This window comes from Stegodyphus dumicola, chromosome 12, assembly GCF_044657685.1.
Source record: "Stegodyphus dumicola isolate Sdum_Otavi_A_Nest chromosome 12, ASM4465768v1".
NCBI lineage: Eukaryota > Metazoa > Arthropoda > Arachnida > Araneae > Eresidae > Stegodyphus > Stegodyphus dumicola.
Window position 1 is genome coordinate 49,818,817 of NC_140779.1, and position 25,391 is coordinate 49,844,207.

Below are 25,391 nucleotides of genomic sequence, written 5' to 3' on the forward strand. Positions count from 1 at the left end.
AAATACCTTATAAGTTCTTAAAAATGAAACTAGAACTAAGATGTTGATAGTTATATTTAGGCTATTTTGTCGTGGGCTATTTTATTGCGTGTTATTTAGTCGAGACTATTTTGTCAAGAGCTGCTATTTTGACGAGTCACTGAAAAGGTATTATAAGACGCTAAAAATTACCCAAGTTTTCAAAGAGTTTACGAATATCTAAGATTATCACAGTATTAACAGCTTTCTTTTTCAGATATAAACGCATTTCCCTACAAATCCTTTTTTTAATGCAAACTGTTTATATAAGAGTCAGTTAGTTTTCTCCATAAAGGCTGCAATATTTTAACCTCTTTTCCGAAAACTCAGACGTCAAGTTTGTTTAAATCAAAACGAAAGAAATAAGTTTAGATTACATGCAACAAACAGCACGGTTTGAAATACCAGATTTCTTAACAGGGACGAATTTCCGATTCATTCGTCACTGTTACGTCTGGGAAAAATAAGTATAATATCCGTAAGATAGAATATGATTACCCCAAAGGGATTTTTTATTTATAAGGATATTATACAGACAAATATTTCTTTTTGGGCGGAGAGGGAAAAAAATGGGGGAATGTTACAAGAGTAATCATGCACGATGGGAACTAAAAACAATTCCGACATTGATCTTCCGCTGTTAAGGAATGTTTTTTGAAGTTTTGAAGCCCATGTTCGTTGATTTTTGAAACAAAATTCTCATCCATTTCCCCGGAACTCGTGCCTTCCTCTTCCAACGCTTACTTCTTTTTTCACTGGAAGGGATTTGGCTCGTCATTTTTCATTAGCTCTCGCTTTTGCAGACGGGCTCGGGTTTCTTTCCCGGAAATATTCCTTTAAAACAAGGAGCTGCATCCTAATATTGCCGTTCAGAAGTTGCAGGAATTCTCTCTCTTCAGTCAAGTACCTCGGAAATGTTCCGCGTTTGGATTTCTGTAATATTTTTTTATAACCATCCATATCGATTTTTGTAAATCGTAAATCGTTTTGTAAATCGCGTTCGTGTAATAAGTAGCATAATAAGGGATATATTTTCTTGTAATTTAAACCTAATTTATTTGTGGCTCATAGGTATACTCACTCAAGTTACTAAATCTGTGTTGTGATTTTTATATAGCGTATAATCCGGCATATAACTCGCATTTTTAATACAAAAAATAAGATCGAAATTTGCCGGAGCGCGTTATATGCCAGACATAAAAATGATACATTTAAAATTAAGGAAAAGCAGAGCATATAGAAATTAGATTAATGCATGTAGCTAAATGGTGTTTCTTTAAATGAAATGACACACCTACGAACTTAAAAATATTATTATCGTATAATTTTTAATCATCGGATAATTTCCGTTACATAAAGCATATTAATTGTTGTGCTTTCGTTCATTCAGTGAAAAATCTGACTTTTAATTCTGTGAATTCATTCCTGTCGAAAGTGTATTCTTACCTCAAATTGTCTCCACCTTTTCTCCAAACCCTAGAATAACATTCTTGCGCACATCTGCATTGAATACAACTCACCCTCTTTGTAGAATTATTTATTCCCTTAAGCATTTCTCCCCCCCCACACACACTCATATTGTTTTCCTTATCGCCTGTCAATTCGAAAGTCTGAGAAAAATCTCCCAATGAATGACTTCAAAAGCATCGCACATTTATCCTTCAGGTTTCTTCTTAAAGAAAAGGGTGCGCGTTATATGGCGAATATAATATAAAACTTTTTAAAAAATGTAGTTTGAAATTATAGGTGCGTGTTATACACCGGAATATATGGTATTTAGATGATATTTGCTCAAATATACACAATGCTATGTCATCAGCATGCCATAGAAACAGTTCTTAGAAAAAAACGAGTTGAAAGAATGGATGCGTGTTTGTTTTTGAGTACATTTTATGACTAATGCGTAATACATTTCTTATTTGCATAATTTTCTTTTCATTATGGCATCACATTAGTCAATCAGTCATCTGTTATATACCTGCTTCGCTAACACAAAATGCAAGCACTACAGGCCAAAAACTTGATTGTCAACAAAATTAGTTCTGGTATAAAATCATAAACAATAGAGCTGCGTAAAAAATCTACATATATATATATATATATATAACTGGCTAACTGGTAATTAGACGTAAGAGACCTATCTATCTATATATATATATAGGTAGATAGATACATGCACGTATAGAAGCATCATATGCAATGTGTAAAATAAAACATTACAATAAACATAGCACAGCGGAGCTGCAACACGTAAATGACATCATTCGCATTACATATACTATGTAATGTTTATAAATTAAGGGGTCAAGTACCTTTAAACTATCAAAATATGTAAAAAACATAACACAATTTAAAGCTGAATGTTTTTTATAAATAATTGGTTTATGATGTGAATATTCATATACTTATTTTTCATATCCTTGGTATTATGTTTTCTCTTTTACTTTGTGTTCCAGATACCACAGTATTTTAAATTAAATAAAAACAAAATATCTTCTTTGTCATCGATATAAAATTGTAATATGCACAGAGCTCAGCATTATGAATAAATAGATCATAATTTTTAGCAGAATTTTTTACTCAGATTAAAAAAGATGAAAGCGTAAGTAAAATAACTAACTTTAAAAATAATCAAATTATATTTTTGCACAAACAAAATTATTTATTTTTGAAACACCAAAACCGAATATTTTTTAACTCAAAATAATTTCTAAAGTTTTTATGTGAGAAGCATAATATTTAAAAGAGCGTATCTTTAGAATTTCCGATACGCAGACTAGCGTGCTGGAAGATATTTTTTTCGTACTGTGTTGCCATTGCTTGCTTTGAAATTGTTGAGTTTCTTAGTCAAAGCTCATAAATGCTTTACAAAATATAAAATAGATAATAAAACAAATTCCAAATCTAGGCTTCCAGATGCCCATATTCGTGTGGAAACGCACGTTATTCAAAATTTAATGGCTCTAGGAACCGTTGTTTTATCACAGTGCTAGAAACATACATGCGTTTATGCAGATTCTTCATTATTTAATTTCTTTAAATATAATACAGGGCTCTAATATCTGGTGCGAACAATTAAAAAAGTGATTCGCCCTTTATAGTGAATCGACGGAAAATTCCAAAACGAAATTAATAGCCCTTCTAAGTAAATTGCTCCTTCGGGCTAACAAGTATAATTTTTAAAATGTACTATAATTTTAAAATTTATGAGTTAACAACGTAACATAAGACTGATTTTCAAACTAACGAGATTTAATGATGCTTCATATTTTATCTTCAGTTAACTCAGTAGGCTTCAATGTGTTAAATTCCGCGATATTATAACAATTTGCCACTCATTTTTATTCGCAGCAAATGAACAAATTTCACATTGCTGAAATAAATGAATTTCACTTTTTGTTTTGCGATGGGCACAATTAATGAAAGATAACAGTTAAATATATTTTTCTAGACATTCGTTAAGTACATAAAATTGTTCCAAATTTCAATATTAATAGCGCAAATATATTATGCTGTATGATTAAGGAGTTAAAGTTTTTTCTTCTTCTTTAAAATACAACGTAAGTCACATGTTCCTGTCAACCCACAAATGGCATCCTTTCCAGCGGCCGAGCGGTAAAAATGGCGTCCTCCCCAGTGGCCGAGCGGTAAAGTCGCTGAACACTAGTCGTTTGGTCTGGGGCTCGAATACGGAGCTGGCTGCCTTGACGTTTCCTTGTTTCTCTCCAAGTGTAACGCATACACAAGCCAATTTTCTTTATAAAGTCATCCGCCACCCCCCTTAGACATCTGTTTTGCCATAATCAAATAAACCAATAAAAACCGACTCAAATGGTTTTCTCTTATGAATATCCTCCAAGAAGCTTCTTTTTCCTTAGTAGCTAACTTCACGTGATAAATAATCACAAATATTTTGTGTCTATTTACCATTTATATATTATTATTACTTTATTCTACTGGGCACTTCTCTTTTTATATATGGATTTAAACCTGGATTTTCCTATGTATTCTGCTTTATCTTAGCTTTTTATACTAAGTTTTACTTTAAGAAACACAGAAAATTTTTTAATCTGAGTTTTCCCAAATAAAAATAATTAAAAAAGAATACTTTAACTGCCCTTCTTTTCTCAAACTAACATTTTTTTTTCATGCCATATGAAATAAATTATAAAGAATTTTCAAAGAGAATTTTAGAAGATTAATTTTTATCTTAAACATATGAAACACGTAAGGAAAAGTAATTTTATTTAACATTCTTGAAAACTGAAAGCAATAAATTGGTTACAAAGCGCTAAGATTCATTTTTTCTCAATGTTGAATAAAAAAGATATACTTTTTATACTTCTCAATGCTGAATGAAAATGATATACCTTTTTTATGAGACTTACGCTGTAAATAAGAATTTTGCAAATATCTTAGTATATAGCTACATATGTATAATATATAAGTATACTATAATCGCAAAATGTAATATAATAACAAAAAATAGTAAAGTATAACTATATGTATAAGTGTTATATTAATACTGTTTATGCTTAAATCATAAAATCTGAGCTCTTTGAAACGCAAATATTAATTCATTTTAAAAATGTGTTGCATATTTCACAAAGCATTAACTGTAAGATATGAGTATTGAATAATATTTAAATAAATAAATTAAAAAAATTTAAGTAGGATAACATACTGCGATATTTTATTTCATATTTTTCTTCGGTGCAGGCTTTTATTTCAGTATTGATTTTAGATATTTTGTTTCTGATGTTAATACACCCTATAATTTCACATTTAAAATTATATGATGCTAATCGTTCATTTTATTAAAATTAAATAAGTAAGGGATAATGGGAGTAAGGGATATTGTTATAGCAATACATTAATATCAAATGTAAAAACTGAATGTTAATAAGAAACAGTAACAAACACATAGCCAGACCTTGCAAATGATGTAACTAACTCCCTGTCACTGAGCCAATACCGTGCTTACCTGCTTAATTGCCGTACCTTTTTATGCCAGTTTTTCATTGTGAAATTCTAGGTGCGATTATTATTCTGGGAAGTCTACTACACAATGTTGTACTCTTTTGACAATTTTTTCTGCTTCAAAAGGAGGATGCGACTATTACGCAAAGGCGAGTATTTTGAAAGGAAACACGATATTACATAAAACTTACGACTAAAAATTACTGCTAAACAATTTTCAATGTATTAAAAATCTTTTTTTGAAGATTCAAGTTCCCGCTACATATATTTAAAATGTAAAATCCTGTTATCTATATCAATTTCCTACTGCCATTCTTAGATATAAATTTTAAAGAAGATCAGATTACATAGTTTCAAAATAAGAAATTGGTTCTTGTAGAAAGTAACTGTAATTTAAAGATGACGTGTGTCTTCTTTAAAATTAAAGCAAAAAACTTCATGTGAATGATATTTGTCGCTTATTTCCAGCTATTTTCACAAATTTCTGGCTTTAGTTATTGTTTTATCAAAGAGTCTTGCTCATTTTTTGAGTATTTAAATATTTTAAAATTATTTTATAATAAAAAATATAGATATAGTCTACTAGCAAAATTTCAGTGGTATATTTTTGGAATATCGCAAAAATTCCCAGCCGTAATGACTTCCTTTTCCTGGTCCATCCTGGGAACCTTATCCTTCTATTCAATTCTGTGTTACTTCCCACCACTGCTGAGAAACGACCGTGAATATACCCAGTGGACTCTTTTCTAATCCTTCACCTATATCGATTAGTGACAAGTGACGAAAAAATTAGTTTCTTACAATAGCTTTAAACGGTCTCATCACTAGCTGATCTTGATGAATGAATGCCACACACATCTAAGCCATCAATCTACTGACCGAAGATTTTACAATGGGTCAAATGGAATGTCAACGACATTGTCCATTTTCAGACATAATAGCCAGATAAACGATCACAAGACGTTTTGAATGAGCTACAAGAGGGAAGCATTCATTCCATAACAACCCTATAAATTTTAAAGTCTCAGGAGGTACGTTTCCAAGGATACAAAAGATTTTCATACGATTCACGACAAAGAGATTATTGGATTTAAAATTTTGTGTCAGACTTTGCAGTCACCACATAAATAGTAATAAAACAAATGTACAGATAAATAATAAAAAAAAAAGATAAAGATTTGCTGTATGTACATGCTTATCTCATTTCTCATTTGCTAGACTATTAAACTAACAGGTAAGGAATTATATGATCAGAAAACACTGCAAATAATTCATGAAATTTTAAGATTATGAATTCACTGTTATTTCATCTAACAAAAGGATTCTAGATCATGACGTCTGCAGGCAAATTAGATTAGCAAGTTGTGGTCAGCATATAAAAAACAAACGCAAGTTGCCTTTGTATAAAGGTTTAGTTAAAGCATATTTGTAAGCTAGTTAAAAACGATAAATAATTTGCTAATTGATACAAATTATTTAAAGTAATACATCTGCCCCTCTAGTAGTCTGATTATCCACACAGAAAACTAGGTTCCTGATATTTACTTAAAATACAATATACCTTAACGGACGAAAAATTCCTACTAACTTGTTTAATCAAACCACCTAGTTTCATTTACTAGAACATTCTAGTCTTTCAAAACAGATTAAAGGAGGGATTATCAAACAAACCTACAATTATTCTTCATTCTGAGATCAATCTTAAAAGTTATAATGGTTTTCTTGTGTTTGGCTACAACATATATGTGATTAAAATGTTGTTGTAGTTGCTATTTTAGTTGCGTGAAATAAATCGTGAAATAACTACTTCCAAAACATAATTGCTATAGAAATAAAAGCCACACGTAATTGCACGCATCCACAGATTTTTTTTCCTTTTGTATTTAGAACACATCATAATTAGCTGTGAATAATTACTGAAATTCCAAGTGCACGTAAAAATACTTTATGGTAAAAATATCTCTTAAATCGGTCTTCTCCGCTGCTTTACGCTACGCAAAATACAAACGCTATACCACAAATTGCCAGTAGCTCCTTACACCTTCCGTTCAGAAGCTCCACAAGTGGTTCTTAGGCACAAAACAAAGCCTATTCCCTCGATTGAGCCGGCGAGATCTGCTCTTCCTCCCCAGGAGCAGCCACCATTAATCTGCGGCGACTTAAGCCTAAGCCGGGTCGCCATCCACCGCATGAGTAATGGACCCTCACGCCGGAAACTCTAGCATAGCACGCGGCTAAACGACCGAAAATTTTTTCCTGCGCAAACTTACCGATCTCTTTATTTTTTATTTATTATTATCATTATTCTCTCTTCCAAGTCTCTTTTTTTCTCTTTCATTCCGTTCCAAACGACATTCTGTTTGCAGGGTTGACAAATACGGAGAGGGGCTATTAATTGCGAGGGGTTGTTGAACGCCATTTATTATATCGTCCGCTCCAACAGGTGAAGATCGTTTGTCAGAGTCCATTTATATAGCGAAGCGCGGGCCAGATTCAAAGGCCGTGTTTGACGATAATGACTTTATTAGCTTGACCCGTGCGGCAATGAGATTTATGATCCTTTACAGCGACGGTTATGGGTAACGAATGCTTCTTTAATAGAATCTTCATCGTGTAATGAATAGGTTTGATACATGGTTGTTGTTCTCGTAGAAATGTGAGTGATTTTTTTCGTACCCTTTTTGTAGGAGCATGTGTTTTCCTCCTAAATAATTTATCACTTTGAATTAGAGCATTATTTATCATTCTGGAATTAAAGTAAACTATTAAATCTCAGCAATAGATTTATGTTCCTTTCTCATCGTAAGCGTAAATCGTCTGACTTTCAATGCTAACAAATAGAAATAAATGCGCAGTAAGAAATAATTACGTATAAAAGAAACAGACTGATATTTCTACTGTTTATAAAGCTGTTGATAATATATATATATATATATATATATATATATACATATATTCTTTCCATAACATATTAGTGAGGAAAAATGATTTAAGAATACAATTCTTTTATTCTCGTTACAAATTAATGGAATTTCCTTATGAGAAAACTGATATTTGATATTAGATGATTGATATTTTCATTCTTAGTTGATTCTTTGGAGGCGTACATACATATATAATTTTTTATGCTTTTCAATAAATTATTAAAAGATTAAAAAATCTGTTTTCAAATGAAAATAACCGCTTTTTATAGTTAATAATATATTGACTGGTATTGCTTCGCAATTAGAATTATTGTTCCTTAAAAGTGTTGTTGTCAGAGGATACAAAAGCAGCTGATGTAACTTTTACACCCAACTATTATTCATCTATTTGATATCTATCATGTACGCTAAAAAAAAAAAAAAAAAAAAAAAAAAGAATTAGATTTAAAATTACATCCAAAGGGGCGTTTTTTTTTTTTTTTTTTTTTTAACATTTCGCGAGTTACCTTTATTTATTAAATATCATGTTCTAAAATTCAGTTCAAGAGCAATATCGCAAAATAATTTTTAATTGGGCATATCTTTAGAATTTCCTATACACAGTCTCACGCGCTGGACCATAAAAATGTTTTTTCTGTATAACGTTGCCATTGCTCGCTTTGAAATCCTTGAGTTTGTTAATCAAAAATTCGTTAAGTTTTACAAAATATGAAATCGATAATAAAACGAACTCTAAATTATTCAATTAGTTATTTTTATTAATCCATAAAAGGATCAAGAATCCAGAACAACTTTCACAATATTAAATTTTTAAAGGAATATTACGTTTTAGTTTATGAGCTCGCTAATGAGACAAAAATAACTTCATCACATATATTATAATTAATTAGCTATTGATATTTCTCGAAAGATGATTAATCGCTTAATCCTTAAACTGGCGTAGGAAGTGAGATACTTCATTTAGAATTATCTTAATTAAATGAGTTTGCAATCGTTAATAAATAATAGATAAACTTTTTCAGTATTCTTACTTAAACTTCAGAATTTCAAATTGAAAGAAAACTCTAAACTTGCTTTTTAGTCATTAGTTTTCCAAATTTCCTTCCCCATTGGGGGGGGGGAGAATATGTACGTGTTATAAACGAAATGTTAACTTGTTCCGTGTTGCATAAAAAGAATGGAAAATTTCCTTTCTTCCTCCTGCTTCTTTATTTAAATTTTGTATCCTTCTAGAAACTTGTAGAATTATTTTAGTCTTATGAAGAAGATCCTAATTTTGAAAATATTTTCTAAGCGCTTTGTTCGTTCTTTTTGTATAGTTCCTGAATTTTTTTTCTACTTGTGAAAGCCAGTTTATTCCATTAAACTAGAGAAAATTTTTAAAGTATAAAAACTTAATACTTCATATTAAAATTAATAATATTTAGAGATATCTTTGATTACTTATAATATCTTCTATATGTATGATAAATGACCCACGTTGAGAAGAAAATTTGCAAAATTTTAAGCATAAAATTAAAGATAGAGTCACAAGAGCTCAATCTGATATACAAATAGACACATTTGCAAAATACTTGAATAATTTTTTCAGACTACAAAAAATTTTCCACTGAAATAAACCACTCATTCGATTTCGGAAAATGCAATCTTATGTTGTTAAAATTCTAAATTCTCTACAGAAAAGGATTTTACTTTAACCATCTGTTCTATCTCGTGATTAAACTGGTATTAACTTTCTCACTTGGGCACATATTGGCATATGTTACGTGGGGGAAGAAAACTTTCAGACTTTCTTACCAAATATTGAATTACTTTCTGATAATCACAAAATTCGAAGACCAAAACATCCAGCTGGTATCAGTTTTTAGCCCAAAGGAGCGTTAGCACAGAAGGGCTATTAGTCTCGAAACGGAATTTTGCTTTCAATCAATGAAAATGGCTGAATCACTTTTCAAATCATTGCCACTAAATATTATCCTCCTGTATTATTTTAAAAAGGAATTAAATAAAGAGAAGAATGTCCATGAATGTAATATGTTTCTCGGCGAATTTTAAATTTAGAATTTGTTTTATTATCTATTTCATATTTTGTAAAACTTAACGACGAATTTTTTATTAACAAACTCAACGATTTCAAAGCGAACAGTGGCAACACTGTACAGAAAAAAAAAAAAAAACATTTTTATCTCCAGCGCGCATGACAGTCTATCGAAAATTCTAAAGATATGTTGTTTTTTTAATATTTTGTGATATTACTGTTGAACTGAATTTTGTGGTTTAAGTGCGAATAACATGACATTTAATAAATAAAAAGGTTAAAAGTCACCGCTTTGGGCGTCATAAAAGATTTGAAAGCGTTCAGGTTTTAGTATTTTTTAATGGTTTAACATATTTCTTAATCATTTTCGAAGCTACATGCTTTTGCTATATGTGTAAAAAATTATCGATGTATTGAAAAATTACGCAATGTGCCCACTCAACTCAAATTAAATGCTTAAAGTGAAAGGATAACTTAGTGAACGATTTACCAAGGAAGTTACCTTGCTTCTAATTTAATTTGAGTTAACCTTGCTTCTACAATCTACTTTGCTCATTACCGTGTTTTAACCAAAATCACGAAAATATCATACAACTAGCCTCTTCAATGTTGAAAAAGTAATATTAAGTCATTAGGTTTTTTGTGAGAAGGAAATCATGAAAAATCAACCTTGCCTTCTTTGAAAATGGAATGCAGGACAGATGATCTTTTATAAATATTCCCGACTATATTACGTATAAAATCTCGAAATTACGTATTAAAATACAGATACGATTACATTGCACATTAAAATTTGATGTAATATTAATCAATATCACTGGGCTGGTAATTTTACTTATTTACAAATTGTAAATTTTATTTACAATTTGTAAATAAGTAAATTATTATTATTATTTACAATTGTAAATTACTTATTTACAAATTGTTAATTTGTTTTTCTTTAGACTACATTCCGAGAAAAAAAATAATAAGTTCAAAAATCATCTAACAAGCCTAGTTAAGCATTCTTATGTTATATAGTTTGTATTACATCCTTACCTATTGTAGCCTTTTTACGATAGAAATTTACTGATTTACTAAAATAATAATCATAATAAAAACAAACAAAAAAATCTGAAAACTTTCAGACTTTATATTACACACAAATGGGCGGTCCCCCCCCCCCCATGTTCAAGCACATTTTTCACGTTTCGAAAGCATTTGAGCAAACATCCTTTGGGCTAAAAATATCTAAAAACAACATACCTGTAGAATTTCCGATAGACAGTTTCACGCGCTGGAGATATTTTTTTTTTCCCCGTGCAGGGTTGCCATCAATCACTTTGAAATCGTTGAGTTTGTTAATCAAAAATTCGTTAAAGTTTAAAAAATAGGAAATAGATAATAAAACAAATTCAAGATTCTGGCTTCCAGGTGTCCATGCTTGGGTGGAGGACTACGTTATTTAAAATGTAATGGCTCTAGGTACCGTTGCTTTTTCACAATGCGAGAACATACATATATTCATGCAGATTCTTCATTATTTTATTTCTTTAAATATAGTACACAGCGGTAATACTTGGTGGCAAGAATTTGAAAAGTGATACAGTCGCTTATAATGATTCGACGCAAAATGCCGTTTCGAGACTAATACCTCTTCTGAAATTAAAATATAAAAAAAATTAAAGAGTAATATAAATGTGATAAAATGTTTAGGGGATATAGTTTTGAGACTTGCCTCAGTTATTAATATTTGTTAGCCCATCTCTGTCTCTGCTTAAGATATTGCACTAAACGCAGATTGTAAAACAACGAAAATAAAACTACACAATTTTAAAATTAGGGTGTACTATTCTAGGAAATTAGGGTGTCTTCCTAGAACAGTAGTTTATAAGCAAATACTTATATGGCATGCTGATACTTGCATAAAAAATGCCATAAGAAGCTGATAACATAAATGTAGGTAATTTGATGATATAAGATAGCGTTTAAAACGTAGGGTATCCTCACTGTGATAATATATCACAATTTTAACAACAAAAAATCGCCTTTAGTGTCCTGGTTATCAAACCTGCTTTTTAATATCGCTATGTTCATTGTATAAAGATGTCATTCTGAGAAAGAAGAGAGAGGCAAATGTAAATTTAATCCATTCCTGAATTAATGGTTAGGAATTAATGGTTACATCAATAATTAGTAAACTGAAATTGTTTTGTTTTTGTAATTTGTTACCTAACTATGAAATGTTAAACTAGGATTCTTTGATTTTTAATTCCATAGCAATGAGAAATGCTTCTAGTATTGTTAGTATAGTTAGCAAAAATTGGTGTAATTTTTTTAAAAACCTTTTTTTTTTTTTTTTTTTCTTTTTAAAGATTTCCTCTTAAAATAGTTATTTTTGTAAAGCAACTGAATAAAGTAGAAAAACGACGGAACAAAAATTCTTTTCGACTTCGGTCTCAATAGAAATTGCTACAAATTAAAAGAGATATTTTAGATCTGAAGTTTGGTTGAAAAATATCTAAACTGTCTACACCGTTCCCTAGTTTATGGTCTATTATCCACTTGCAAAATTACAAACGCTGTTAATTTACGGAACTTAATTTTTTTTATTAGAACTGTAAGAGCATGTAAAATAAATCGATAGATAAAAAAACTTATGAAAGTGTATTTTTTTTTTTTTTTTTTTTTTTTTACTTATTACAAGTTCCACCCTTAGGCACTTAGGGTCCGCCCTTAAACAGAAATTGCTATAAATTAAAAGGATATTTTACATCTGAAGTTTGGTTGAAAACTATCTAAACTGTCTATACCGTCTCTTAGTTTACGGTCGACATTTACCACTTGTAAAATTACAAACATTGTTAACTTACGGAACGAATTTTTTTTTTTTTATTGAAACTGTAAGAGCACGTAAAATAATAAGTCTGTAAATAAAAAAAAGTTATAAAAGTGTAATTTTTTTTTTTTTTTTTTTTTTTTCTTATTACGTGCTCTGCCCTTAGGAAAAAGGAAAAAAGGGAGGGATCCCCCGTGGAGGTATTTTTGAGCGAAACAGGATCCTACCCACGTTACACATGGGGTAAACCACGCAGCCATGCAGCCAGCCCTTTCGCCGGCACTCTAATCCCGGACCGATCTACCAGTGTTCAGCAGCTTTTACCGCTCGGCCGGTTATGGGCCAGATGAAAGTGTACGACATTTAAAAATTGTAATATAAATATATAGTAAACATTCTCAGTAAATATCATTGATAAACTATTTTCAACACCTCTTCTCCCTCCTTCATCTCGGATTTATCCTTCCTATAAATATTACAATAAATATGACATTCAGTATAACAGGCAGATATGAATACCAGTATTTGATATTCATATTTAAAATCGAAATACTTTTTTAATGTTTAAATCTATTTAGAATAACATCTATATATATCTTAAATGTTTAAAAGGTTTTTGTTAAACAATACCTATTTTCCCAGATTTTTTTTTGTTTTATATAACATTTAGTAAGAAATTTACTCAAAAATGTACTTTTTCTTATGCAAATAATTTCCAAACTCACTTATATATATATATTATCTACATGGCGTTTAAGGAAATAAAATCAAATGTTGTAATAATATGAAAATTTGAAATTAAAGAAAGTACCATTGCGTACCAAATAAAAACACCTTAAACACAGGTATAATAGTATTATTAATTATTATGTACTGTAAATAAACTAAATATATTTTTTATGAAATAAATATGCCATATACTGTAAAAATTTCGTAGACTTATTGGTTCTGTTAAAGTAAAAACTGAATTGTTTAAAATTGCCTTAGTTTTTATTTATTTACAAGCTCTTGCTAATATTTTAGTGTCATTATTTTCTATAATTACCATCATTATAAACTAATTTTTTTAATGTATATGTTGAAATTATGATTCATTCTTTCCCACACGTTAAAATAATTGATAAAATTTCAGATTTTGTTTTTAAATAAAACAGTGAGAAAGGTCTTATTATTATTAAAAATTAAACTTTGATTTCATGGACATTTTCCATAAAAATATCACTAAGTCCAAAGATAATAATGTAATAATCTGGGGCGTGTAAAAAAAGTGTGGCCTGCTTTAATAGAGCTATTAAACAGAGAGTATTATTAAATGCGAAAAAAAATTCGTGTGACCTATATTTTTTCTATTATCTAACATAAGAAAATTCACAGATGTGAAGTGATTCAACTGCCCAATTGTTCTTTTGGATATAATAGCGTTTAGAAACTCTTTTGATTGAAGTCCTTGAGAGAAATGCATATAACAGCTTTACTCTGAAGGCTATTTATTTCTCAATGCAAATTTGTTTTTGCATTTTCTCTTTTGAATATCTTATTGTGCAAATATTTCAGATTTTAATTTTAGCATCAAACTCTACATTTGTAATTTTTAATTCTGGTATATTTTCTCCCTTTCCCTTAAAATAATATTTTCTTTCAGAAAAAAAAAAAAAATCGAAACATTTATGTCTATGGATTTTATTGCAAAGCTCTACATATATCCAAATACTTTACTTAAAATAATGCCATATGCTGTTTACATTTTTCACGACTTAAATTTATTTTGTCTTACAAATGACTGAAATTCTTAATTAGGAAAAACTGAAATGTTTTTAAGGAAAGATGATAAGATATGCTCTAAAAAATTTACATTTCTGATGTGTGAATAGTAAATAATAGCAATAATATTCAATAAAAAGTGTGGTAATTGCAAAATAGCAATAACATTCAATGTTAATGTTATTGCTATTTTGGTAAAAGTAATAAGTATCTCAACATGACTAGCTTCGGTTTTTCGATTTGTACTGAAAATTGTTTTAATGTACAAGTTAACAAAAGATGCCTGAAAAATTGTTACAGTAGCGTGCTATGCATTATTATTGCAAAACTTATTCTAGTACCATAGCATGTAAATTATTATAGCACAGTGTACACTATTATTGCAAAAATTATTGCAGTAGTACAGTGTGTAAATTATTAGAGCACGGTGTGCACTATTATTACAAAAATTATTGCAGTAGCACAGTGTGTAAATTATTTTAGCACATTGTACACTAGATTCCTTTTATGAAGATATGCTTTATTCTCACCGTTTGTTTATGTTTTTCTCACTTTGCAAAATGTACATATGTTTTTCTCACTTTGAAAAATGTACATATGTTTTTCTCACTTTGCAAAATGTACATATGTTTGTATATTAACATCTTCCCATATTTGAAGCCTTTTACAACAATAGCTCGGTATGCATTCTGGAAGCCTAACAACTCATTTATTTGATCGTAATAAACGGTAAAACAAATAAATATCTACATTTTATGCCCTTATGGGATATTTTACAATGTTTTGATGTTTATAAGCTGAATGTTTTCGCTGCCAGTTATTTCAAATTACTGTAAACATTTTTCAATTACAGGAATAAATAAACATATCTGCGATACAAATATGTCCGTGCACTTCAAATCTACATACTTTAAACGTCAGTTGTTATTTTGTAGTATGAGTGGATCTTTCAGCAGTATTAAGCATATATAACGCGTAGTGTCTAAAAGATAGTCAATTAGTTGACTATGAGGAAAAATTATGCTAAAGAAAATAAAATGATACTCGTCAGAGAATTCATTTGAACAATGGAGGTAAGTATGGTTTTAAATAAACAGTAAGTCTGAGCAAAAAACTTTCCCAAGCACCAAAGCATGATTACAACTTTACTTACTTTTATTGTTTAAGATAGTATACGAATCAGTAAAGATACGTCTCTTACTTACAAGTTTAAAAGTGAGAACTATTAAAGAGTGTGGTATTCATGCATCTGCGTTTATCATAAGCCATTAATTTGAAATAATATGCAAAATAACAGAAATTCATAAACAAAAAATGTTTCCAGAGCTGAAGAAAATTGAATAAACTCATTTTAAAGATTAAGAAGCTGGGAATATGGAAGACTGGTTTGCAGTTTCCTTTTGATTTTTTAACCATACTCTAATTAAAAGATGGAAAAGTATTTACTTCATAATCACATAATGACGAAGTTTCACGTAAAACTTGTCCTGCAGTGAGCAACAATATTTAGAAAATATTAATTATTTCGTAAACCCATACATTAAATATCAAGAACAATAAAACCTAATGTATATAGTTAGGAAACTATTATAAATTTTAAGCAAAGTTTCGCAAGAAACTTAATTTATCTTTGAAATATTGTAGGATCGCAATTTACGTTTTCAGTACTATTATCTGAAAGTTTCGAAGACATATAATTACATTAATTTTTATTTTTATTTATATTGCTAAGAATTTTTTTTTTCCAAAATTCACTTGGTTAATATTCTAAATTACTTTTAAAACATTAATGAGTACGAATTGTTTTAAAAATTTTTTATTAAGAGGGATACTTTTTATTTATTAATACGAAATCAAGTGCTGACATTAGCAACTAAATAAACAGCTTTAGTAGCTTCTAGAAAAATTAATACTAAATTGAAAAGCTAATGAAAAACGACTACTTACATTTACATACACATAATGCAAAAAATAAAATTTACATATTATATAAATAATATGAAATTAAATAGCTGTTAAATAAATGGGAAATATATAGTTAATAACAGAAAATTCTTAATTTATATTTTATTATTAAGATTTTGACTTATAGAAAACACTAAAATATTTTTCCCCTTGTATCGAAATTTATTGTACGTTTATGTACGAAAAGTAAATTAAAATAAGTTTCCTAGTTTTTAAGTAATGAGTTTGACATGCAAATTCAAACATTACATTGATGTCCAGAGAATTTTTATTAAACAGTTTGAAAACAAAATATTTGCTCGATTTTATTACATTTCTTTCGTGTTTTCCTGGGAATTTCAATATCAATATTTTCTCCAAATTTTTGCTTAAAATTATAATAATAATATTTCATTATGAATCAATGTGCTACAGAAAAGTTTCTATGAGCACCATAAAGCGAAATCCAAAAGAAATGTTATCACATATATGCGTTCTTTAATGCCTTCGTCATAGACAATAAGAATAAAAAGACACAACATACTTTAATGCCGATTTGTCTTTTTTGTAAATATTGCCATTACGAATTAAAGAATACGTGTATTTAAATGCTAATTGACTATTTTCTAGAAATATATAAATATCAACACTATAAAAGAATAGGTGTGTTTTAACGTCCTCGTGGCTTTCCCTGACATTTATCGATATTAATATAGTTTTTTAATTGAAAGAATTTTCAGGAAACATAACATAAAAGAACTGAAGTTCATTTAACATTATTGAATGTAAAGACACTACCAGTAGACAAACTGAAAATTATGTGATAATTTTAAAAAATTATGTTTTAACTTCTTTTATAGATACATATATTCAATTTTGAGTACTGTACATCTCTCATAAAAATATAATTTATCACTCCTCTATGATAATGTAACTTTGTTTTTATCGTAAAAGCTTCGAAGGTCTCAACCATGCGAGTTATCACACATTATTTTGAAACGCTCCCTGTTTTCATTTTGAGGAGGTATAATAACGGCTATCAAATGGTTTTATAATAGTTATTATGCATCGGTTAATGTTGTCTTCTTTAATGATCTTACCACGCTCCAAGAAACCATTAACAATAGCTTTCCTTCATTCCCTCTTTGCGCGGCGCGCATGCGGGATAAATGCTGAACAAGCATGTGTTTCTTAGATACTCCGGCATGAAGTTTCGAAGCGTGTGCCTTGGTATATTGCATCTCTTCGTTATGTAAAAGGAACAAGTTACAATTTCCTGACTTTAGAATCATTGCAACGCTAAATTGTCCGCTGAAAGCGCTTCAGAAAAAGGTAAGCCATCTCAACACAGAAGTGGCAATTTATTATAATACTTTGGAAGTGAACGATAATGTTTTTGTTGAAATATTACACAAATACTTAATTAAAATGTATTCCTGAGGTGGTTGTAAGTGTAGATTCTGTAGAAGTTAAACATAAATTATTAATAAGTATGGATTTGGAGAATTCAAACTTCATTTGTTATTGTTGTAGATATTTTCAAAATTTTAAATATTAAATAACATTAAAGTAATACATTCTTAATTTACTTATTCAAATTTTACTTATTCAAATTTTACTTATTCAAATTTACTTATTCAAATTTTACTAATAATGCATAACTGCAATTTCTTTAAATACAATTTTTTCAAAATTTGTGACTATGAAATTTAATGGTAGTATCGCAGTGCGATAAATTTACAAATTCTATTCAGTCTGCATAATTAAAGGCATATTATGCACTTCATTATATGATTGATTAATCAAAGCATAAAGTAAAATGAAGTATTCACAAAATTTATTTCATAAATTTAATTAATAGTGAGACATTTAAAAATATACTAAACTGAATTTCTAAATTTGACCTGAGACTTCACTGAATATTTGTCAGAACTTTAAAGTTTTTATCATTTGTCTCGAAGAAGCTCAATTGCCTGGAAATAAATTATAACCATAAATGTCACACATTTGAAAATAAACGATAATTGTAGCAACTTTCTTTTTAAGTATTTTATCATTATCGCTTATAATGCTTCCTTAATTTACTTATTTTCTATAACTTTCAGAAGTAAAACAGGAAAAGGAGAAAGTAATAATGTATGAAACGACCGTTCTTAATAGACCCGCTATTCAGTTCCGTTTCCCTAAAGTCTCTTCGAACAAACGAAAGTAATAAATCTTACCTGGTTTCGGTAGACTTCTCTTGACTTGCATCCATTTGTAAGTGGGCACGGGGTGCTGTTGGGGTGTTTGCGTCCTTTGAAAGCCTGATACTCCATTGATCTGTTGACACTCACCACCACCAACATGGTGTTGAGAGTCATAACTTTCCGAGGGGTAGGCACCGTACGTGTTGTTGCTTCTGCGACTAATGCTCACTTGATGGGACATAGGGTCAAGGTGATGATAAGATGCTGGAGGATAGCTGGGCACCACACTACCACCTGGATCGGGATTGCTGGACATCACGTCATAGTCAAAAGTCCGGTAAAAAGGTCCACCGGAGGACTGCGGGCAGTAAGGCTGGTGGTGGTGGTGATGATGCCGCTGTGAACTGTACGGGTGACCGGCGTCCAGGTTTGTGTAACTGAGGCCGTTCGCTTCATTGATGATTTGGTGCGGTAAGTGACTATTAGGTGGCTCGGCTGGCTGAGGATCGGAAGCCGGAGGGTATCCATAGTGTTGTTGGCCGACGTCGCCATAGAAAATTTGAGAATCCCCGCCATAGTCCACTATTGGGGGCTGCTGAGGACATACACCGCCTCCGTACACAGCGTTAGTGCCGTTCATCATCATTTTTCACGCTGTCCGCTTTCTTTTTTACTTTTCTTTTTTTCCCTTTATGAGTACAATTACGAACCACTCTCTTTTCTTTCCGAATCCGAGCAGAGGCAGTAAATTAGCTGTCTCGCGTGGTACAGATAAATCGGAAAATAAATGGATGAGAAATCATCCCCGACCTGGAGTTGACAGAAAAATATGGGAAGAGAGAGAGCGGGGTCTGGTCACGTGATCGGCGATCGGGCCAATGGCGATGTTGCCGCGTGATAGATGAAGTGACAAGTTCTTTCTTTTTTCTTTTCTTTTTTAATCTTATTTTTTTCTCCTCTTTCTCTTCGGAGAATAACTCGTCCACTTTTTCGCTCGCCGGTCCTATGTTCAAGTGGATGCCGGACGGCCGCGGAGCGCTGCGGTCCTTCGCAAAGTGCTGCTTCCTTTTTCTTGTAATCGCATGCACTGACCGCTGGGGCCGACGTCGCGCGTGAGGCCTGCGCGCTACCCGGTCGTCATGGCAACGGCGGGGGGGAGGGACGGTATTTCCAAGTCAACAACTCAGCGCTCACTGGACAGCAGCCGTGTTTTCTTCTTCTACCTTAGACAGTACCGCTATGTTTGAGACTGCACATCCTCTTTTAGATAAACACTCAGAATACTTTTGATTCAAGGCAAAGAACAAAAGAGGAAAAACAAGATAATCAGCATAGTTCTTTTTAAGGTAAGAATTTTTTTTTCTTCTCAGGATTTTGTATACTGTAAATCCTTTTACACCAAAGACACTAAAACATGATTAATTGCTGCTTGTTTTTTAATTTTTTAGATAATCTTTTACTTACTATGTTAAAAAAATTGTATTAATGAAAATATGCTTCGACTTTCTAGCATCTATCACTGCTAAGAATTACCTGCTACTTACCTTATATAATTTGTTAGAATTTAGCTTGAACGTTTATCAAATTATTTGATTTATATTTCCTTTTTTGAAGTGTTGGTTCACTAGAAAATATATCAGAGATAGAAACTTAGAGCTTTCGAGATCTAAAATAGAGAATCTTTTTAGAACAGTTTACCGTTTTTTATATAACTTTTGGGGTTACGTATGTAATTAAATTGCCAAACAATTCTTTATAGCTAAATTATTCAGAGCAAAATAAGTACATATAAATTGAACAGTAGTTGAAAATTCCTCATAAAATTTAGATTTGGTTTAAATATCTCCGTTTCGAAATCTATATTTTGATTAAAAATTTACGAAACTGAATATCAAATCTCTGTACTGCAACTGAATATAGCTGAACAAGCCATAATTTCTTTTTCTTTTTTTTCTTATTGGTACTTTAAAAATTTTGCACGCAATGCTGTCCATGCAACTGACTGTTGTTTTTTTACTACGAAGTTCATCGTGGCGATTGTTGAATGCACAAACACCAGATTTTTCCCCTTTCGTGGACGAATCTAATATTGTCACTCACGTCTATCAACACCCACGGATCTTTTATTCCAAGCAGTCACCATAGCAAAGATACTCACGCTGTTTCCTGCACGAAAACAATCAACAAACTTTTCCAAGTTCGTGACGTCTACTGAGCATCAAGCACACTAGGAATCCAGAAACACGGGAAAGATCGTGAGATGGTATATATTAAAGTAAAATACGTATAGCACCGCTCCATTACAGTCGAAATTCATTCAATTATTACCTGAATTTATAAATAATTGCAAAAGTGAGCTGAATATTCTTAACAATCAACAGCAAAACTCCCACAAACTTTTTTCGTTGGACACCGAAACGCAGTGAGTCGTCGGTGCCCGTTTTTGCGACTTCGCCTTATGAAGGTTCGCGAGAGTTGCTCTCTACTAAAAGGGTCGATGGTTGGTTGCGTGCTCCATATCCTCTCCCCTCCCCATCGGGGCTATGTTCCCTGCGCTTGATGAATATTAACCAACAAGAGTGTGGGGGAGGGGACTCCCGCTTAAGATGGGGGACCATGCATCTTATACATCACAGTTTCGCGCTGTTGTTGAACGACATTTTAATCATGCAACGGCAGGAAACAAGGAGAGAATTGACGGAAGTTTATGAGCGTCCTCTACTTTTATTACGTACGATCTTCGCGTTCTTATTTTATTAGAATTTTTTTCTCGTTTTTAATGGATATTTTTCATTGTTATATTCCTTTTTTGAGCTTGTTTAGCCAATAGATGAATTTTCGATTAAAGGTTTTATTTTTAATAAAATGTCTTAAAACAGCCTCCCTCTATATTTCGGAACTTAGAGGGATTAGTTTATGAGTATAATGATTCCAGTTTTTATCTAGAAATATAGTAGTTCCGTTATTTAATGAACATAACTGTCTCGGACTTTTAGTAATTTTTTTCAAAAATTCTATAATAATGATCGCAAGCAGAAACTGTTAAATCAGACTGAAAGGTAGTTTAAATAAACGCAAAGCACCTGTAAATTTAAAGAACACTTAGAACTGATTCATAGCTTACTTAATTTTTAATGCTGTTTTATTGCTTCTTTGAGAGCGAAATCTTATCTAAAGGATTAGTAGAATATGTTAATTTAATATGCATGTTTAAAAAACATAAATAATGTAAAAATAAAAATTCAAACGTATTAGAAATTTCTCAAAATATTGGGAATTTTTTAGTTGCATATTTACTGCTCTTAAAGGACTTAAGTATTATGAATCTGAGCAATACAACCAATATTTTAAGAATAATGATGAAGTGTATATCACCCGGAATTTAAATACTTTCTCTTCAACAATTATATCAACGGAAAGCGTTAATTTAAAGATTTTCGATGAATTTTAAATAAGGTTTTTAACAAAATTGGTAGTTATGTTCTTGATATGATATTTACTTTCCGGGGGAGAAAATTTGGCTCGGAAATTTTCCATTCTTTCGATCTGAATTCATAGTAATATTAAAAATTAAATATTTTATGATTGCTTGATCACAAATACCAGCAAATTTTTTTTGTTTATCAACATTCAGATTTCGTTATCTAGCTTTTCAATTGGGTTTAGCAAAACAAAATATTTATGTCTCTATCATGTTTTCACCTAAAATTTAGCTAATTACTTTTCTTTTGTCACTAATGCTTTGTTTGTTTATAACATTTGATTTAAATGTATAGGATTTGAGCTAATAATTCGCCATCTTGCATAATTCTTTTACTTTAAGATGTTATTTGGCGCTATTTTACGTCTTCTGTAGACCTTTCAGAATCCCACTCGTATGCGTAATTCAGTGTGCATGTATATATGTGTGTGTGTGTGTATTTGCATGCCATTATGTGTATATATACATATGTGTGCATATGTTTTTTATTAGCCACAGAATTGTTGGCTAATACTTTTACACATTATTTACTCTGTTTTTCTTCATGTGTAATGTGTATACGAGTCAGCTTCACATAGAAAGTCCTCCATGAAGGCAGTCCTCCTCTTAGGCTGCTAGCCCTCGAATGCTTTGCCATAATAAATTGAACCAAAACATTATTTACTACAAATTTTTAATATTTAATTCCGCTTCCTTTTAATAGACCTCTATGCTATTTACTACAGTTTTATTTTGTTCTTAAACGTTTACTACTATTAATAGATTCCAAATATAAAATGAATATTATTCCAATACGATTTTCCTAACCATATTTTCAGCATTTCATATTTTCAGCCATTTAACTATGAGGGTACGCAGCTGAGTGAGGGAATGAAAGCAGCATTAATTTTGCACGCAAAAATAGATTGCATAGGCGTTAGAGGATTAGAGTAAAGCGCCTCCCCAAGGTGAGTGGTAAGTCACGTGAATAAAATGTATTAGTTTTTTCTTCTGTTTCCATATTGTGTGCATTTAGAATATGGAAATGAACCTAATATTTATATTTTTTCCTGAACTTACTTATTTTCTGTATTTTGAAGGATGAATATATTGTTAATTAAAAGCTGTTTTTGACAGCATCTTAGCCAACCAGTGACCGAGCCTAGAATCGACCTGGATCGATTCTAGGCGAAAGAGTTGACTGTATGGACGTTTTCGTGATTTTCCTCATCTGTAACGTAGATAGGAGCTCATTTCCCTAAGAAAGACATCCATGAAGGTATCTCTTCCTTTAGATGGATAGTTTGGCTATAATCAAGTAAACCAAAAAGTTGACAATTTCTTAATTTTTAATATAAATTTATACTATAAATATTTATATAGTTATGACAAACAAAAAACCTTTAGTTCGTAGAATTTGCTGAAAATGTAACTTAATGCTTTTTCAAGCTTAATTGATTCTTCTCAGTACAGTTTTAAAGTAATGTATTTTGGTTTAAAGAGCGCCAGATATTTGTAAAAAGCAAGTTTCGCCAAAAATATAAACGCCAGTATCATTTCCAAATTCTAAATGCCCACTACAACGGAAATAGACGAAAAAAATAATACATTTAAGTCACTTGACTTACCACTCACCGCGGGGCGCTTCACTTTCGTCTAACTGCTATGTAATCTATTTTTGCTTGCATGTACTATTCTACTATAGAAAAAAAAAAAAAAAATTAAAGAATTTGACGGAATAAAAATTCTTATAAATTGATTTGGGTCCCTCATGTCAATCCAAAATGATCCGAAAAAACAAAACGAAATATTTACTCTGAATTCGTGTTAAACCAAATTCGTGTAAAAAACAGAATTAAGTACACATCACTCTAGGTAATACATAAAAAAGCATATATATAAATATACATATAAAAGTACTGTATATTCTCTATATTTAATATGTAATATGTAACATGCATATTACATGCTTTGCTGTATCATTGTATACTGAAATATAATCCTAACTGTGTTAAGTTGTAGTATGTAGTATGATTTGCACATTAACTGAACGAACTTGGCTAGCAGCAGCTATTCTCGAAGATTGATTAAACCACCTTTTCATCTCCCATTTGATATCATAAGTCCGTTATGTTAACAAATGGCAGTGGATCACAAGAAATTAAAATTTTTCATTGTCTTACAATTGATGTCATTGGGACTTTTGATGCCATATTTTAGATCATCTTCATGAAAACTTTCTTGCGGTACATGACAGGATTAGAGTAATATATATTGACACAGTTAGCCAATTTTAAACCATGGACGAGGAAGGGCGAAGAAAAAATATTTCCATCTCTTTTATTACGAAGTACATACGAGCAGCCAGTGAAAAAGTTTATGCCAACTCGCTGATAGCTATTGTATTGATAGCTATTTTCGGCGATCTGTATACGGTATTTTTTAGGATATTACATTTAAGACAAACAAAAAATAATCACAAAAGATCTGTTGTCTCTTTGTCTGTTGTACAAATATGAGACTCTGTATTCGAATATTGTCGCATTTTCTAGATGAATATAGTTCTCAAAACTGAAAAATAAATTACTTTTCTGTTATTTTAGACAGATATTTTTTAAATATTGATTTATTTATCATAACATCCATCGAATTTAAAAAACTTTATTATGCCTTTATCAAATTTAATTGCTTCCTTCCGATTTCCACAAATATATTATTGTCGAAATTATATTTAAAAAAATATAAAGAATAATAAAATTTGAAAGCTTTCAGATTTGATATTACGCCCTAAGGGGTGTTTTTTATAAAGTTTTGTGTGTAACCTTTATTTATTAAATATCATGATCTTCGTACTTAAAACGTAAAACTCAATTCAACGGCAATACCACAAAATATTTAAAAGAGAATCTCATTAGAATTTTCGATGCACAGTCTGGCGCACTGGAGACATCCCCCCCTCTCCGCACAGTGTTGCCATTGCTCGCTTTGAAATCGTTGAGTTTATTAATGAACAATTCATAAATGCTTTACAAAATATGAAATAGATAATAAAACGAATTCCAAGTTTGCGCTTCCATATGCCCAAATTCGGGTGGAGACGTACGTTATTCAAAATTTGATGGCTCTAGATACCGCTGTTTTGTCATGATGCGAGAAACATACATACATTAACGCAGATTTTGTGTTATTTAATTTCTTTAAATATAATACAGGGTTCTAATATTTCGTGGCAACAATTAAAAATGTGATTCGCCGTTTA

General features: G+C 30.8%; 1 protein-coding gene and 1 long non-coding RNA gene across 13 annotated transcripts in view; one reads left to right on the forward strand and one right to left on the reverse strand.

The window, feature by feature from the left end:
• LOC118192336 (homeobox protein Hox-B1-like) overlaps positions 1-19,735 on the reverse strand; it is a 116,398-nt gene extending 96,663 nt beyond the window's left edge. Inside the window, exon 1 of the mRNA XM_085827719.1 lies at positions 18,706-19,735. Within this exon, the coding sequence (XP_085683845.1) occupies positions 18,706-19,318 (613 nt within the window). The 5' untranslated portion in view covers positions 19,319-19,735. The remainder of the gene's footprint in view (positions 1-18,705) is intronic.
• Positions 19,736-19,782: 47 nt separating this feature from the next.
• The window catches only part of LOC118203653 (uncharacterized), a 254,465-nt gene continuing 248,856 nt past the window's right edge, over positions 19,783-25,391 (forward strand). For all 12 annotated transcript variants that reach the window (XR_015044430.1, XR_015044436.1, XR_015044437.1 and 9 more), the window contains exon 1: positions 19,783-20,018. This is a non-coding gene — a long non-coding RNA (uncharacterized LOC118203653). The remainder of the gene's footprint in view (positions 20,019-25,391) is intronic.